Source organism: Cantharellus anzutake, assembly GCF_015039405.1.
Source record: "Cantharellus anzutake strain C23 chromosome Unknown EI90scaffold_472, whole genome shotgun sequence".
Lineage (NCBI taxonomy): Eukaryota > Fungi > Basidiomycota > Agaricomycetes > Cantharellales > Hydnaceae > Cantharellus > Cantharellus anzutake.
The window spans coordinates 451-17,324 of record NW_024067422.1 but is presented as its reverse complement, the minus strand read 5'-3'; the positions used below and the strand labels follow the sequence as shown (position 1 = coordinate 17,324).

At 48.7% G+C, this 16,874-nt stretch overlaps 8 protein-coding genes across 8 annotated transcripts; 2 read left to right on the top strand and 6 right to left on the bottom strand.

The window, feature by feature from the left end:
* Positions 1–540: 540 nt before the first annotated feature.
* EI90DRAFT_3026410 (uncharacterized protein) lies at positions 541–1,366 on the bottom strand (the record flags this gene model as incomplete). Its single annotated transcript, XM_039057944.1, has 4 exons — positions 541–731; positions 820–1,078; positions 1,122–1,319; positions 1,343–1,366. The coding sequence occupies 4 exons, from the start codon at positions 1,364–1,366 to the stop codon at positions 541–543; spliced, it is 672 nt and encodes a 223-aa protein (XP_038907329.1).
* Positions 1,367–2,819: 1,453 nt separating this feature from the next.
* EI90DRAFT_3026409 (uncharacterized protein) lies at positions 2,820–3,509 on the bottom strand (the record flags this gene model as incomplete). Its single annotated transcript, XM_039057943.1, has 1 exon — positions 2,820–3,509. The coding sequence occupies one exon, from the start codon at positions 3,507–3,509 to the stop codon at positions 2,820–2,822; it is 690 nt and encodes a 229-aa protein (XP_038907328.1).
* Positions 3,510–5,204: 1,695 nt separating this feature from the next.
* Positions 5,205–8,875, bottom strand: EI90DRAFT_1968032 (uncharacterized protein). Its single transcript, XM_039052390.1, has 5 exons — positions 8,800–8,875; positions 8,602–8,743; positions 8,389–8,539; positions 6,774–8,336; positions 5,205–6,720 (listed from the first exon to the last, which is right to left on the bottom strand). Exons 3-5 carry the CDS (start codon positions 8,491–8,493, stop codon positions 5,335–5,337), a joined length of 3,054 nt encoding a protein of 1,017 aa, XP_038907327.1. The 5' UTR covers positions 8,494–8,539; positions 8,602–8,743; positions 8,800–8,875; the 3' UTR covers positions 5,205–5,334.
* EI90DRAFT_3111327 (uncharacterized protein) lies at positions 8,632–9,623 on the top strand. The gene is made up of 3 exons (XM_039062648.1): positions 8,632–8,743; positions 8,800–9,424; positions 9,470–9,623. The coding sequence occupies exons 1-2, from the start codon at positions 8,664–8,666 to the stop codon at positions 9,266–9,268; spliced, it is 549 nt and encodes a 182-aa protein (XP_038907326.1). The 5' UTR covers positions 8,632–8,663; the 3' UTR covers positions 9,269–9,424; positions 9,470–9,623.
* Positions 9,624–9,741: 118 nt separating this feature from the next.
* Positions 9,742–10,303, top strand: EI90DRAFT_3111323 (uncharacterized protein; the record flags this gene model as incomplete). Its single annotated transcript, XM_039062647.1, has 2 exons — positions 9,742–10,135; positions 10,221–10,303. A coding segment is annotated over one exon (153 nt), but the record flags the coding sequence as incomplete, so codon positions are not given.
* A 167-nt stretch (positions 10,304–10,470) lies between these two features.
* EI90DRAFT_3026407 (uncharacterized protein) lies at positions 10,471–11,648 on the bottom strand (the record flags this gene model as incomplete). Its single annotated transcript, XM_039057942.1, has 6 exons — positions 10,471–10,642; positions 10,700–10,898; positions 10,963–10,996; positions 11,124–11,220; positions 11,319–11,464; positions 11,553–11,648. The coding sequence occupies 6 exons, from the start codon at positions 11,646–11,648 to the stop codon at positions 10,471–10,473; spliced, it is 744 nt and encodes a 247-aa protein (XP_038907324.1).
* Positions 11,225–12,690, bottom strand: EI90DRAFT_3111300 (uncharacterized protein). Its single transcript, XM_039062646.1, is given in 9 exon segments — positions 11,225–11,245; positions 11,275–11,282; positions 11,314–11,570; positions 11,602–11,633; positions 11,844–11,923; positions 11,979–12,099; positions 12,140–12,167; positions 12,224–12,643; positions 12,654–12,690. The coding sequence occupies 5 exon segments, from the start codon at positions 12,563–12,565 to the stop codon at positions 11,602–11,604; spliced, it is 603 nt and encodes a 200-aa protein (XP_038907323.1). The 5' UTR covers positions 12,566–12,643; positions 12,654–12,690; the 3' UTR covers positions 11,225–11,245; positions 11,275–11,282; positions 11,314–11,570.
* Positions 12,691–12,864: 174 nt separating this feature from the next.
* On the bottom strand, positions 12,865–16,488 carry EI90DRAFT_3230824 (uncharacterized protein). The gene is made up of 2 exons (XM_039066499.1): positions 15,021–16,488; positions 12,865–14,963 (listed from the first exon to the last, which is right to left on the bottom strand). The coding sequence occupies exons 1-2, from the start codon at positions 16,104–16,106 to the stop codon at positions 13,164–13,166; spliced, it is 2,886 nt and encodes a 961-aa protein (XP_038907322.1). The 5' UTR covers positions 16,107–16,488; the 3' UTR covers positions 12,865–13,163.
* Positions 16,489–16,874: the final 386 nt, after the last annotated feature.

The following is a 16,874-nucleotide window of genomic DNA, read 5'->3' as shown; positions in this document are numbered from 1 at the left end:
CAACTTACTACCTGGCGACAAAATGCTTGGTTCTTGCTTCCCAAACCTCTGTGGCAGAATCTCACCCTGGGACAAATCCTTAGCAATGGAGAGATTAAAAAACTCACAGAACGCCTGCATTCCTTCATAGTGGAACCGAAGCTACTCAACTACTTGGCAGGGTTGAGTACCATCTCGCAGATGACGCCAGCCCAGCGAAACTCTCTGTGGGACCTTATCCAGAGGTTGAACAACCAGTATGCAGCATAGAACCAGAAACGTGTGCTGACAAACAAGATCAAGAAGGTGGTGGGAAGCAATGAGGTCATTGAAGGGAATGGAGACAGAAGTGAAGGAATGGATGGATGTGAAAATGGGGTGATGGATGGAGGTAGAACTAAAGCGATAGGCAGAGGCAGCAATGACTTGATGGGTGGAAGAATACAGTGGTTGGGGATGTGGTCACTGGGCCACGTGTGATCAAGCTTACTGAATGTGCACAGTATAATCTAGAAGCAAACAAGAGATAGTCAAAAATCTGTTGGGATTTATATTCTACAATTATTTTTGATAGAAGTGCTTATCGAGAAACTTCTGTAATGCCCCCTCTTCAAGCTTGGCAGATCCTCGCTCAATACTGTCCACTGCCAAGAAAGACTGAACTTGGCCAGGCTGGTAGATATGGTGGCGCTGCGTAAGATATGAATGGCCAAGGAAGTTGATGTCCACTGCAATATCTGCTTTTAAGCGCCCTGAAAATATGTTGGTGAGGCCAAAATTTTTGCAAAATCGTTTGGGCAAGTTCCTTAAGTGGGATGATATTCAGCGTGACAGCTTCACGCAAGAAGCTGGAATCGAACTTGGCCAAGTGTCCATTAAAAACCTGCTTGAGCCAGAAGTTGCTGTGCTCTTGAAGCAGGTCTCGTCTGCAACCATCGCCCCTCCCAGATGGGCTAATGACATAATTGTTAAAAACTGCATTCTTCATTTTTTCGGTGAAGTGGAACCAGAGATCAAGGGCTTGATGCAGCAACTCTTGACCATAATTGGTAGCACTGGCTCCAAAAAACCACACTCGAAGCCACTGGGATAAAGGGCGCTGGTGGGCGAGTAATAGACACAGAAGAAGTGGTTTAACACACCTTGATTACCTCAAAGGTTCGTCCGATATCGCTGTCCTTGATACTCGACCTAAATTCCCAGTAAAATAGCATATCGCGATAGAGGAGAATGTTGTTGAAAAGAAGGATGTCACTGCTGGTATCCAAGTCCGGAGAACAGAGAGGTGCGGTGTCCTTGAAGTGGTCAAGATTATCGGAGTTTTCCCCACTAAGCCCACTCTGTCCAACTGGAACAGACACACCATCATTGCTTTCATCGTTGACATCGTTGCTATCATCCGAGTCGTCAGGGCTCACATTCACCACAGTATTCGGCTCTTGTGGGACTGGGTAGAGAGAATCAAGCAAAGGATTGAGGTAATGTCAAAAATATTGCATGGAATTGTGAGTGTTGTGATGAAGCACCATGTATGCAGATTCAGATGATGCAAACGCGGCATAGATGGTGTGAGCCAAGTTATATAGCTCGTCAATAGTACAAGTTTGAAAGAAGCCACCTGGCGATGAATGAAGGTTCAGCTCTTCAATCAAGTGTGGAGGGCAATGTAGTTTGGAAATGAAATGGGATGACTCCCTTTGCCGAAGGATGACTCTGTGGAAAAAGACCAATGTCATAATAATTAATGGATAAAGAATAGACTATACCTTGCATAATGGAGTGTCATTGTTGCTAGCACAGTTTCTACAAGCCGTTCAGCTGGTGTCAGGGCACATACCCTGACTTAGCCTGGACCCGGACCCGCGTCCGGACCCGCTCCACTTCCCGCGCACTTCCTGCGCCGCACGCCGCATGATCCGACCCCGGATCCCACCTCATGTGACTTCCGGGTATCCCCGGAAGTTTTCGCCATATTGGGGCCACTGTGGGAAAGTGAGAAGTTAACCTTCTTCTCACTTTCTTACCCACAGTAGGCAAGTGTAGCCTACTCTTCATTTATCTATACACTTTCTTACCCACAGTAGTTATGCCCTGAGATGGGCTGTGTTTACAGGCTAGACTGTGGACTGTAGAGAGGGGTCATGGGGACCCGGGGTCCGTCCCCTGACAGTGCATACAAATGCTGAACAGCACTGCGATGACGTTTGAGGCCGGGGACATGTTCAAGAAGAATCCGGAGGATGTTGGTAGTCCCAATGGCAGCCAGGTGATCAAATTGAATATCGCTCTAAATTTTCTTGTATGTGATGTCCTCTCTTCATACTGAGGTCCTCCACCACTCATACTCGATACCATTAAATGCACCATCCTCTACATCTCACTGAATAATGAGAGTGGCAGCAGTGCCACTTTCTAGGGATGTGTGGTTATCCAGTGATGGCCTCCATTCCTGGTGGTACTGATTCAGATTATCATAGACAAGGTGAACTGACACTTTGTTCTCAACCACTTGATGCCCTATTGCCTTAATATTTGCTGATGCACCTGCTACTGCCATGTGAAGCCAGTTATGTGTTGTACTGTGTGCGACCACAAGGCCAATCCATCTCAAAATTGAAACTGTGGTTTGGTTTGTATTCATCGCAAACATCAACATGCCAAGAATTGATTGAATACGGTTGATCCTCTGGTTTCTGAAGCTCAGCATCATACTAAGCCCCACAGTACAACCCTAGACAGACAAATGTACGTGCATCCTAGCATTTTGGAGTTATGGCAATGGAGACTTACAAGATATGGGTCTCGGATGTGATTCGACCCTTTCCCATCCCTCTTCCCATTCATTGTGTGACCCGGAGCAATGTTGCTCTTTCATCACCGATAGCTATCGCTGTCAATATTGTCCAGATGACGGGAGCTTTCTCCATAATTACTTGCTGCATGTCCTCGAGACAAAACTCGTTGACACTTTCCCATGAGAAGCCTTGCTTTTCATTGTCAAGACTACGCAGTGATGGGTCCTTCTGTAGTAGCTCGGTCTCCCACTGAACCTGCTCGACAACCTTTTCAACAAAGAACTTCTGGAGTGCTTCATATGAGCTGTCCATACACTCTCTTTGGGACTCCCTGACACCAGCATCCAAATGTTGGGCCCTATCTTGCTCAGATCGGAACAAGGTTGCAGGTAACTTTGTTGGGATTCCATATGAAGGGATTTGGTGCACCGGCTCCTGCTTTCGTCCGTAACGTGCCATCGGGTGCTCAGTAATTGCACGCACAAAATCCAATGGCTGATTTGACTTTTTCTGGCCATGTAGGAAGCATGCTATTTCAACCTTCATGGATGAGCTCATTTCCTTCTTGAGCAATTCATTCTGGTCACAGAGAATCATCAAAAAGTCGCCAATCGTGAGCTGCTGAGCACATAAGACCTCAAAGATAACTTTGGCCTTTCCAGCTAAGTTTTGCTTTCTATATCGCTCAGCCCGAGTTGATGTATGAATCTTTGAGCTTCTGCAAACTCCACACATGGTGACAGGCAATTCACCATAGTTGTGTACATGTGCAGGAGTCCAGCTTTGGCTAGGGAATGGCGCTGGGAGTGGAGAACACTGAGTTGTGCAGCCGAATTGGGAGGTTTCAGGATTTGTGAAGGGGGGTGTTGGGGTTGGTAATGAGTTGCTATTCACCCTGGCCTGCTTGGATGGTGAGAGAGGCTCGACAGTGACCCATGAGGAAGCTTTGCACTTGGTAGAAGGGGGCGTCCTCGTTGTGGCAGATTAACTGGCATGGTATTCTCATTTTCCATATTCACGGTTAGCTGGTAAGGAGTTTCAGTGTTGAGGACACATTGAAATACGAGAGGAATTCCTTTCCAGTAAATATCTAGCGCAATTTCAGGATCAAAGGGTAAATACAAACAAACAAACAGTCCTCGAATTATGCCAATTCCTTCATGTCATCATCTCGGAAAAATGTTGGGTAGGACCCTTTTCTTACAATTCAGTAGACCAGACATTCAGTAATCCCCCAAGTGAAACCAGCCTCTATTCCAATAGAGGCTGGTAACCTGCCTAACACTTCACTCCTCCGACTGGGGCAAAATGTAGTATGGCTGTGCTCCAGCACTGTCCGGCCTCTGTCTTCCCACGGCAAACAAGCTCGCTTCAAGGCTCTAATCATCACACCCCTCCCCAAGCCATCACAGAAAAAATCCAAAACAAATGTAGTAGTTACCCCCACCCAAAATTAACCCAGCCCAACCCAGCCCAACCCGATTCATCTGCTTCTTGCTCATATGTGCTAAAATTATGTTGGAATCTTGTATTGCGCACTCAAAATAATATCCTTTTTCACCTCATCAGCCAATTTCTTGGGGTGAGGATACGGTAGTGATCAACACCAGAGTAGGATTGGACTATGATTAGGTAGTTCCACCATGTTTTTCCCTTGACTGGGCTCAATAATGACAAAGTGCTGAGTGCGCGATACAAGATTCCAACATAATTTTAGCACATATGAGCAAGAAGCAGATGAATCGGGTTGGGCTGGGTTGGGCTGGGTTAATTTTGGGTGGGGGTAACTACTACATTTGTTTTGGATTTTTTCTGTGATGGCTTGGGGAGGGGTGTGATGATTAGAGCCTTGAAGCGAGCTTGTTTGCCGTGGGAAGACAGTGGCCGGACAGTGCCGGAGCACAGCCATACTACATTTTGCCCCAAGTGTCGCGTCCAAATTTCCGGAGTAGGTGATCGGCTATGTGTTTAACTCCGTAGCATGTGATCCTTTGTATTGAATACAGGACGCGAGAACATTACATAAAGAGCTATTATTTTGCGCGTCCACGGAGCTCCTCCGACTGGGTACGAGTCTGCTCACGGCCGGGTTTTCCGGATCCGGGAATGCGAGGTTGGGTGTGTTTCACTCCGGATTCCCGGTGATAACTTTCACGCTCAGATGAAATGGTCTTGATGAGTCCCGAAAAGCGATGATAATTATTAGACTCCTGGGTCTTCTCAAACAATGATGATCGATGAAGCAGAAGAAAGTCTGCCATGAGCAACGCAGGAATATGATAGTTAAGACTTGTGCGCATGTATTGGGAATCAAGCTAGTGATAGTATAATATTGGCTCCTGTACTGCGTCCACACAGCGCCCTAGGCATGAAAACAGGTGGAGTCTGCATTACCAAGGCTATGCCAAAAACACATGATGGTGGGTAGGTAACTCGCCACGGACAACAAAATCTTGAACAAAAGTTAGGGCCTTGGCATAATGGTGACTTTTGCATGAGCTGGTGAGGCTGCAGAATGATCGTGTCGAACCCGGAGTGGATGATATCAGATAAATGACAACTACTGGGGCAGGAGTCCCAGCTGTTCTTCATTTACGAGGAGCGCCTCAGAATGGCGTCCGAGATTGTCAAGGGATATTACAAGATTCCGGAGCGCTCGAGCCAAATCCAGGGAGTACGATATCGGTTTGATGGCAACAAGCTCGCGCCAGTGCTTCACACTTTCTTCATTCGCAAGAAGTGCGTCAGAATGTCGTCCAAGGTTGGTGAGTGATGCATCTAGACTCCCAAGCGCTCGAGCTAAATCCGGGGTGTATGATGTTGGATGGGCGGCAACCAGCTCGCACCAGAGTTTCACACTTTCTTCAATTACCGTGAGCGCCTCGGAATGGCGTCCAACTTTGTCGAGTGATACCATAAGATTCTGGAGCGCTCGAGCCAAATCCGGGGTGTATGATGCTGGATGGGTGGCAACGAGCTCGCGCCAGAGTTTCACACTTTCTTCAATTACCGTGTGCGCCTCGGAATGGCGTCCAACTTCGTCGAGTGATACTTTAAGATTCCGGAGCGCTTCAGCCAAATCCGGGGTGTATGATGCTGGATGGGTGACAACGAGCTCGCGCCAGAGTTTCACACATTCTTCAATTACCGTGAGCGCCTTGGAATGGCGTCCAACTTTGTTAAGTGATACCATGAGATTCCGGAGCGCTCGAGCCAAATCCGGGGTGTATGATGCTGGATGGGTGGCAACGAGCTCGCGCCAGAGTTTCACACTTTCTTCAATTACAGTGAGCGCCTCAGAATGGCGTCCAACATTGTCGAGTGATACACAAAGATTTCGGAGCGCGACAGCTAAATCTGGGGTGTATGATGCTGGATGGGTGGCAACGAGCTCGCGCCAGAGTTTCACACTTTCTCCGATTATGGTGAGCGCCTCAGAATGGCGTCCAACTTTGTCGAGTGATACAAAAAAATTCCAGAGCGCTCCAGCCAAATCCGGGGTGTATGATGCTGGATGGGTGACAACGAGCTCACGCCAGAGTTTCACACTTTCTTCGATTACCGTGAGCGCCTCGGAATGGCGTCCAACTTTGTCGAGTGATACAAAAAGATTCCGGAGCGCTCGAGCCAAATCCGGGGTGTATGATGCTGGATGGGTGGCAACGAGCTCGCGCCAGAGCTTCACACTTTCTTCGTTCACAAGGAGTGCCTCAGAATGTCGTCCAAGGTTGGTGAGTGATGCATCTAGATTCCCGAGTGCTTGAGCCAGATCCGGGGTGTAGGACTCTGAGTCCATAGACACAAGGCAACGGCACAGTGCAACTGAATCACTTGCCATTTCATATGCCTCCTGCAATCTTAAAAAGAATGCAAGATTTCTCCTCACATTGCGGAACACTTTGACCAACTCGTGAATGACTTCTTTGGAGGCCCGATCAACGTTCAACTGAATGGAATATGAGACTGAAACCTCAAATGATCGCTATTGATGATTCGTACCTTGACCCATTCAGGGAACGATGATATACTAATATACCCTTCCGTCCTCACACAGACTTCCACCCAGCGTGATATTTGCTCGTTGAGAAATGCGTGAATAGGCCCATTGGCCGCCTCCACCGGCTCCTGCAATTGGCTGAGATGATGCACGAAATGCCGACATGCATAATGGACATGTTCAGACAACACCTCTTGAGGAATGGGTGGCAGCTTGGCTTTTTTGGATAAGTCCTCAATCAGCCCTAAATCCTTCATAGTCGAAAGTTCTTTATTCAAGATTTCGATGCAGCGCAGGGCCACTCTGTCGTTCTCCCTCCTCGCATCCACTCCAAACCGACCAAGTATAGGTGATTGTGGATCGACTCGGTCCATGATAAAGTCGCGAAAAGATTGGTGTAGAATACGAATTGGCCTTTTAGCATCCTCAACTCCTGAGACGAGGGGTGCAAGTTGAGCTAATGTATATCGGATGCCCGACTCCAGCAGTGGTGAGAGAATGGCATCCCAGGCCGCAACAGATAGTGGCTTCTGTGCGATTAGAATTGCTCCCATCACGACCGGGTAGTCATGGACGAAATCGTCATCCTTCCAGTTACACTTCTCTAAAATACTCGCATACAGCCTATCCATCACTTCCTCAGCGGACGCCTTTGGTCGGTTGAGATCTTCATCCAGCAGTTTCTTCAGCATCTTCATAGCATCGCTACCGCTGACCTTCATGTAATCAAAGACAGTGCTGATCCAAATGAACAAGCCACCCGCTCGCTCTTGTATGCTTTGGACTAATGTGTCTTCTTCCCCGATTCCATCTTCCAAACCAGGATGCACATCCTTCAGTTCGTGTAGTTGTGATCGGATGTAGATAGCACAGTCATGCATGTTAGCATCGTCCGACAGATCGATGGTGAGGCGATCAATAGGGTAATTTGGCGATAGGAAACGATCAACGAGGTCAAATTGTCTCGAAGTGAGAAAGAATTTGATGTTGGGTGGTAGTTTTGGGACCGCTTTCCGAAGTATATCGGCAAGACGTGGGAATGACTTTGTATCGCACTCATCTAACGCATCAATGATAATCACCATAGGACGGTCAGACGAGGATGTCCTGAGACGGAGAGGTTCAGCCACTAGTTTCTCAAATTGCGTCGCGAATGGGGCAGTCGAGAGGGCTGGGTCCTCCTGAAGAGCCGATATGAGGGAGGCACGGTATGCGGGGTCATTGATTGCCAGAGATCGAGCCATGCCGCTGAACAGATGGTCCGGCTGCGACTGCTCCCCTGCTTTGAAAAAGAAGCTTGACGATGATATCTTTTCTCTTTTACACTCCTCTGCAATTGAGAGCGCAACAGATGTCTTGCCCGCACCGGCCACGGCAGTTAGCAGTAATACACGATTCTTGCTATCCTCCGTGGTACGACACCACGCCATAATACCCTCGATCAGATCGATCCTAGTGTCTGGCAGGCACGGCTGTGTTGAATCGTGATGGGGGACAATAGGATATTTAAGTTCATTCAGAACTTGATTGTTTGCTATCGCACCAACCAACAAGTCTGTCTCCAGCTACGATAATGAGATCAGGACAGAAACATAACAGGGAATCAAACGGAACTACCTGGAACATTGCCAAGGCTTCGCTAAAATCTTTCTTTAAATCATCGAGCCTGCTGGGGTTCTTCATATGGGAGAAGAAGTTGCGGATACCAGACTGTCTTTCCATCTTCCCACTCAATCGATGGATTTCAATTTGAATGCGCTCCAGCGCCCTACAGATTACTCATGTTATACAACAGCAATGGCTTGCATAGAACAGATACTACTTACTCACCCAGCTTCTTGACGCTTTCAACCCACGACTTGGGTTTTTCATTAGATTCACCATACGAACCAATGGCTGTGACCACATTGACCATGGCGTCCCCGATATATTTTCCAAAACGCTCCAATTCTCCCTTATTTCCCTTGAAGTTCTATATAATGCAGACTGTCAAGTTCCGTCCCAGGATCGATATAAATTACTACTAACTTTGATTTCAGTGAGGATGAGGAGTGCGGCATTGGTGGCAGCCTGTAGGGGAGGGAACACGCCCGATGCGGTATTGACGGCAGTGAGGACTGGAATGGCAACATCGCCTCCAACGGTGAGGAGATTATCGACCCTCTGCTTCAGCGACATAGTCAATAGTGAAGGATGGGGAGAAAAGGTCGGTCGCGCAGCGGATGGTGACACTCAAGTAGAGGTTGCGCAGTTCACAGCCATGAGATCGCCGCAAGGCGCAATTCATCCCATTGCGCGCTTATGGAAAGTCTTGCGGCAGATTCCATCCTCTTATGCAGAACCAACTGAGAAACCGATCCACACCCATCTATCTTGGTTCTGCTCTAGGTTCGCTATGGGAGGTTTGATGCAAAGTTCGGGAACATCCTTCGACCTTGCAAGAAGGCCGGTGCCAGGCGCACATAGACTGCTGCATGTTCGCAAAAATGTATGGTGATGCGCCCCGGAAGCAACAAGAAGATGGCGGAATGGGAGGATTTGGCATTACCACCGCAGCTGACGTCCTTGCTGTGTCACTGTAACCCGGATGAAGCAGATATGCCTGACACAAGCGGACGAATTTGAATGCTTATTCTCCGATCGGGATTCTTGAGTGCGTGGATCTCGAAAAAGTTGGTTGTACATAACACACCTCTAGAGGCCGAACCCACGCTACCGAAAATTTTGTCCATGGGCTCACCACGGAACAATAATGACATTACGGTAAGACGAGCCCTATACAGACAGCAAACCAATCCCTACAGCTAGCGATGATGGGCCCTTCGCCCGAACATGTGGGTCAGAATGGGAAGGATTGGGTAACAAACCCAGCTGCACATTACCTGATTGCTCCGGATTCCCGGTGATCCAGCTCGGTGAAACCCGTCAAAGCCCAACGGTATTATGTAACGAGTCCCGGCGTCTTGCTGGTCTCGATCTCCTCATCACGATCGTGTGCCACAAGCCGAATCTCTCACTTTACAACCATGAACCATTCCCCTAAGAACCCCCGACGAACCAAGCCAGCTCATCCCAAAGCACTCCGGCTGTATGACATGTCACGTCAATACCTATCACCCTCGAAGCTTCTTTCATATCATTATTCCCTGCGGAACAAAATAATTACTTCCTCCCCGATAGGATCCCGCTACGTACTTCTCATCACTTTCACGGGGATCCCCAATCGCGTTGGCTCGATCCCAATCACCACGTGCGACTCGAAATACCTCCTGCATATGTTGTGTCCATTACACCGCTCATGATAATGGTAATTTCTTCGATACACAATTGTAGAACATTCAAGTGTTCATACCCCTTGGGAATTGTAAGGAAAAGTCCGTCTATCCACTGCTGTCGTGCGCATGTCCGGTAACATGTAGATGTGGGCCGTGGGTGACACAATTTCTCAGTGGTTCATTGTGCTCGGTTTAGCAGCCATGCTCAGGCGCCCCAGATCAAATGATAGGCTCTGGGCAGCGATCGTGAATCGGAGACCGAATGGATGCAGGAGTGCCATGTCAGAACTTACGCGACTGAGGGATACGTTCACTCGAATGGCCACTGCTTCTCGTACCAACATCTCTATAATACAGCAATGACCGGGTTCAGCGAGTTGAATTCACGAGCATGCAAAAACGTAGATTCCTCCAACGATTACCTTCAGGATCGCCAGAACCCGTAAGAACCAACAGTCTCCCTCTGAGCAGCTCCTCCCTTCTTACTTTCTTCCTTCGAGTCGAGACGTTTCAAGTCCTTTTCCTCATAATTGTATGTACGGAAGATGCATTTTGTGACCCTATGGAATCTTGTCCACCTTTTTATCATCGGTGACCTGAACAGTCATTCTCGGTTCTGGAAAATTGTGATGGTAGTAGATCGAAAACGTAACCGGTCCCATTGGACTTTGGTTGAACTTGACGAGCTTCGCAGTCCGGAGTTGATATGTCGCGACTCTGATAACCACGTCACGTCGAACAAAGACGAGCTAGATGACACTTGCACTGTGTGCGCGTGCATGTGCGTGTTCTGCGGAATCTTGTCGGCACCGGCCATGGCGCTCCGCAGTAATACGCGATTCTCACTATCCCCTGTGTTACGACACGAGACCATAAGATGCTCGATCCGATCGGTCGTAATGTCTTTCAGACACACCTGAGCTGAGCCGCGATGGACGACAATGGGATACCTGAGTCCATTCAAAACAGAAGAATTCACGACTCCACGAATTAACCGATTTTGATTGTACCGACCTACATGGTTCCGATAACGAGATCAGAGTAGCAACATGACCGACGAGGATCAAACACAGTTACCTTGAAGAATGCCGAGGCCGCGCTTCCTCGAATCACCGATCCTGCTGGGGTTCTTCGTGTGGGGGAGGGGGTTGTGGGTACTTGGTTGTCTTTCCACCTTTCCGCACAATCGATCAATTTCGTACGCTGCTGCGCAACCACAAGTACCTACGTTATACGATGGCAACGGCTCGCATAAGAGTAGATACTACTTACTCGCTTAGCTTCGTGACACTTTCCATCCGCAGCTTAACCTCTTCATTAGACGCATTGCACAAATCGATGCCTGCAACCACATCGACCATGGCGTCCGCGACACATTTTCCAAAACTCTCCCATTCCTCCTTGTTTCCCCTGAACTTCTACATAATGCATATTGTTAACTTGCGCTCCTGGCTCGGTATAAATTATTACTAACTTCGATCTCGCTGAGGATCAGGAGTGCGACACCAGTGGAAAATCGTAAAGCTCCGATGCAGCATTGACGGCGGTGAGAACATCACCTCCCGCGGCGAGGAGACCAACGACCCTCTGCTTCAACGACATGGCCAATGACAGGCAGATGGAAGGAAAGGTCTGATACGCAACGGGTGATAACACTCGTAGATGCTGCACAGTTCACAGCGAGCGCGATTCATCCCTTTGGAAGTCTTGCGGTAGATTCCATCCTCTCACGCAGAATCAAGTAAAATAGTTACCCTAGGATTTCCTATGTGAGATTTCGTGTGAAGTTGGCAATACTTCGATCTTGCAGGAAACTGCGTACCAGCACTAGATACATGTGGAATGTCGCGTGTTTGCAAAGCGAGTGGTGATGCACACTGGCAGTAACAAGACAGGATGGCGGAATAGGGAGGATTTGGCACTGCCACTAACGGCGAACGACCTCGTGGTGTCACTGGACCCCGACGAAGCAGATAAGTGAAAAATGGCGCTCTAACACTGGCTGACAGGTTTGAACGCTTAATTCTTAAGTGTTGGGCCTCGAGTGAATCGGCTGTAAATATACATACTTTTTGAATTGGATCAGGACACACCTCGAAGGACAATGTGGAGATAGATCAACTGCGGTTAAAATCAATTTTAAGCACGCATCGCGCCTAAGTTGGGTTCGTAGTTACCGCAGAAGGACAGCATCGGATGAGGGAAAACAACAAGAATCTAAAGAACGGTTCCTCGCCACAGATGAAAGCGGGACCCCGTGTCTTTTGCTGCGCAAGCCGCTTTGTAGGTAATAGAGGCAGAAGCGTGGGGGTGGGGCTTGGGATGGGATTTGCGGAATTAAGGTAATGGTCCTGTGGTGATGACATCATAGATATGTCTCTTCGCTTGGCGTGAGGGACAGATGTGGAAGAAGGGAGGGACTGTGGACGGGCCCTTGGGACATTATTTCTTACTTGAAGAATGGTCGGCCGATCAACTGAGGTCGAATTCCCGCACTCACTTGTCAAACAGCCCGCCATTCTGCGTCCTGGAGTCAGAAAGGAATGGAGTCGGAGTGATCACTTCCTCGGGGAGTGTTTCCGACACGTGAAAGAGAAATTGTGGCAAGTGAATATGTATTACATACTCACGGCCGGGTTTTCCGGATCCGGGAATGCGAGGTTGGGTGTGCATGCCTCTTCACTCCGGATTCCCGGTGATAACCTTCACGCTCGGATGAAATGGTCTTGATGAGTCCCGAAAAGCGATGACAATTATTAGACTCCTGGGTCTTCTCAAACAATGATGATCGATCAAGGGAGGGGAAGAAAGTCTGACATGAGCAACGCAGGAATATGATAGTTAAGACTTGTGCGCATGTATTGGGAATCAAGCTAGTGATAGTATAATATTGGCTCCTGACCCGCGTCCGCACAGCGCCCTAGGCATAAAAACAGGTGGAGTCTACATTACCAAGGCTACGCCAAAAACACATGATGGTGGGTAGGTAACTCGCCACGGACAACAAAATCTTGAACAAAAGTTAGGACCTTGGCATAATGGTGACTTTGCATGAGCTGGTGAGGCTGCAGACTGATTGTGTCGAACGCGGAGTGGATGATATCAGATAAATGACAACTACTGGGGCAGGAGTCCGAGCTGTTCTTCATTTACAAGGAGCGCCTCAGAATGGCGTCCGAGATTGTCAAGGGATATTACAAGATTCCGGAGCGCTCGAGCTAAATCCGGGGTGTATGATATCGGTTCGATGGAAACTAGCTCGCGCCAGAGCTTCACACTGTCTTCATTCACAAGGAGTGCCTCAGAATGTTGTCCAATGTTGGTGAGTGATACATCTAGACTCCCAAGTGCTCGAGCTAAATCCGGAGTGTATGATGTTGGATGGGCGGCAACCAGTTCGCGCCAGAGTTTCACACTTTCTTCGATTACCGTGAGTGCCTCGGAATGGCGTCCAACTTTGTCGAGTGATACTTTAAGATTCCGGAGCGCTCCAGCCAAATCTGGGGTGTATGATGCTGGATGGGTGGCAACGAGCTCGCGCCAGAGTTTCACACTTTCTTCGATTGCCGTGAGTGCCTCGGAATGGCGTCCAACTTTGTCGAGTGATACAAAAAAATTCCAGTGCGCTCCAGCCAAATTTGGGGTGTATGATGCTGGTTGGGTGGCAACGAGCTCGCGCCAGAGTTTCAAACTTTCTTCGATTACCATGAGTGCCTCGGAATGGCGTCCAACTTCGTCGAGTGATACTTTAAGATCCTGGAGCGCTCGAGCCAAATCCGGGGTGTATGATGCTAGATGGGTGGCAACGAGCTCGCGCCAGAGTTTCACACTTTCTTCGATTACGGTGAGCGCCTCGGAATGGCGTCCAACTTTGTCGAGTGATACCGTAAGATTCTGGAGCGCTCGAGCCAAATCCGGGGTGTATGATATCGGTTGGATGGCAACTAGCTCGCGCCAGAGCTTCACACTTTCTTCATTCACAAGGAGTGCCTCAGAATGTTGTCCAATGTTGGTGAGTGATACATCTAGACTCCCAAGTGCTCGAGCTAAATCCGGAGTGTATGATGTTGGATGGGCGGCAACCAGTTCGCGCCAGAGTTTCACACTTTCTTCGATTACCGTGAGTGCCTCGGAATGGCGTCCAACTTTGTCGAGTGATACTTTAAGATTCCGGAGCGCTCCAGCCAAATCTGGGGTGTATGATGCTGGATGGGTGGCAACGAGCTCGCGCCAGAGTTTCACACTTTCTTCGATTGCCGTGAGTGCCTCGGAATGGCGTCCAACTTTGTCGAGTGATACAAAAAAATTCCAGTGCGCTCCAGCCAAATTTGGGGTGTATGATGCTGGTTGGGTGGCAACGAGCTCGCGCCAGAGTTTCAAACTTTCTTCGATTACCATGAGCGCCTCGGAATGGCGTCCAACTTCGTCGAGTGATACTTTAAGATCCTGGAGCGCTCGAGCCAAATCCGGGGTGTATGATGCTAGATGGGTGGCAACGAGCTCGCGCCAGAGTTTCACACTTTCTTCGATTACGGTGAGCGCCTCGGAATGGCGTCCAACTTTGTCGAGTGATACTGTAAGATTCTGGAGCGCTCGAGCCAAATCCGGGGTGTATGATGCTGGATGGGTGGCAACGAGCTCGCGCCAGAGCTTCACACTTTCGTCATTCACAAGGAGTGCCTCAGAATGTCGTCCAAGGTTGGTGAGTGATGCATCTAGATTCCCGAGTGCTTGAGCCAGATCCGGGGTGTAGGACTCTGAGTCCATAGCCACAAGGCAACGGCACAGTGCAACTGAATCGCTTGCCAACTCATATGCCTCCTGCAATCTTAAAAAGAACGCAAGATTTCTCCTCATATTGAGAAACACTTTGACCAACTTGTGAATGACTTCTTTGGAGGCCCGATCAACGTTCAACTGCAGGAACATGAAACTGAACAAGAACCTCAAACAATCGCTACTGATGATTCGTACCTTGGCCCATTCAGGGAACGATGATATACTAATATACCCTTCCGTCCTCACACAGACTTCCACCCAGTGTGATATTTGCTCGTTGAGAAATGCGTGAATAGGCCCAGTATTGGCCGCCTCCAGCGGCTCCTGCAATTGGCTGAGATGATGCACGAAATGCCGACATGCATAATGGACATGTTCGGACAGCACCTCTTGAGGAATGGGTGGCAGCTTGGCCTTTTTGGATAAGCCCTCAATCAGCCCTAAATCCTTCATAGTCGAAAGTTCTTTATTCAAGATTTCGATGCAGCGCAGGGCCACTCTGTCGTTCTCCCTCCTCGCATCCACTCCAAACCGACCAAGTATGGGTGATCGTGGATCGACTCGGTCCGTGATAAAGTCGCGAAAAGATTGGTGCAGAATACGAATTGGCCTTTTAGCATCCCCAACTCCTGAGACGAGGGGTGCAAGTTGAGCTAATGTATATCGGATGCCCGACTCCAGCAGTGGTGAGAGAATGGCGTCCCAGGCCGCAACAGATAGCGGCTTTTGTGCAATTAGAATTGCTCCCATCACGATCGGGTAGTCATGCACGAAATCGTCATCCTTCCAGTTACACTTCTCTAAAATACTTGCATACAGCCTATCCATCACTTCCTCAGCGGACGCCTTTGGTCGGTTGAGATCTTCATCCAGCAGTTTCTTCAGCATCTTCATAGCATCGCTACCGCTGACCTTCATGTAATCAAAGACAGTACTGATCCAAATAAACAAGCCGCCCGCTCGCTCCCGTATGCTTTCGACTAATGTATCTTCTTCCCCGATTCCATCTTTCAAACCCGGATGCACATCCTTCAGTTCGTGTAGTTGTGATCGGATGTAGATAGCGCAGTCATGCATGTTAGCATCGTCCGACAGATCGATGGTGAGGCGATCAATAGGGTAATTCGGCGATAGGAAACGATCAACGAGGTCAAATTGTCTCGAAGTGAGAAAGAATTTGATGTTGGGTGGTAGTTTTGGGACTGCTTTCCGAAGTATATCGGCAAGACGTGGGAATGACTTTGTATCACACTCATCCAACGCATCAATGATAATCACCATAGGACGGTCAGACAAGGATGTCCTGAGACGGAGAGGTTCAGCCACGAGTTTCTCGAATTGCGTCGCGAATGGGGCAGTCGAAAAGCTGGGTCCTCCTGAAGAGCGGATATGAGGGAGGCACGGTATGCGGGGTCATTGGTTGCCAGAGATCGAGCCATGCCGCTGAACAGATGGTCCGGCTGCGACTGCTCCCCTGCTTTGAAAAAGAAGCTTGACGATGATATCTTTTCTCTTTTACACTCCTCTGCAATTGAGAGCGCAACAGATGTCTTGCCCGCACCGGCCACGGCAGTTAGCAGTAATACACGATTCTTGCTATCCTCCCGGTACGACACCACGCCATTATACGCTCGATCAGATCAGTCCTAGTGTCTGGCAGGCACGGCTGCGTTGAATCGTGATGGGGGACAATAGGATATTTAAGTTCATTCAGAACTTGATTGTTTGCTATCGCACCAACCATCAAGTCTGTCTCCAGCTACGATAATGAGATCAGGACAGAAACATAACCGGGATCAAACGGAACTACCTGGAACATTGCCAAGGCTTCGCTAAATCTTTCTTTAAATCATCAAGCCTACTGGGGTTTCATATGGGAGAGAAGTTGCGGATACCAAACTGTCTTTCCATCTTCCCACTCAATCGACGGATTTCAATTTGAATGCGCTCCAGCGCCCTACAGATTACTCATGTTATGCAACCGCAGTGGCTTGCATAGAGCAGATACTACTTACTCGCCCAGCTTCTTGACGCTTTCAACCCACGACT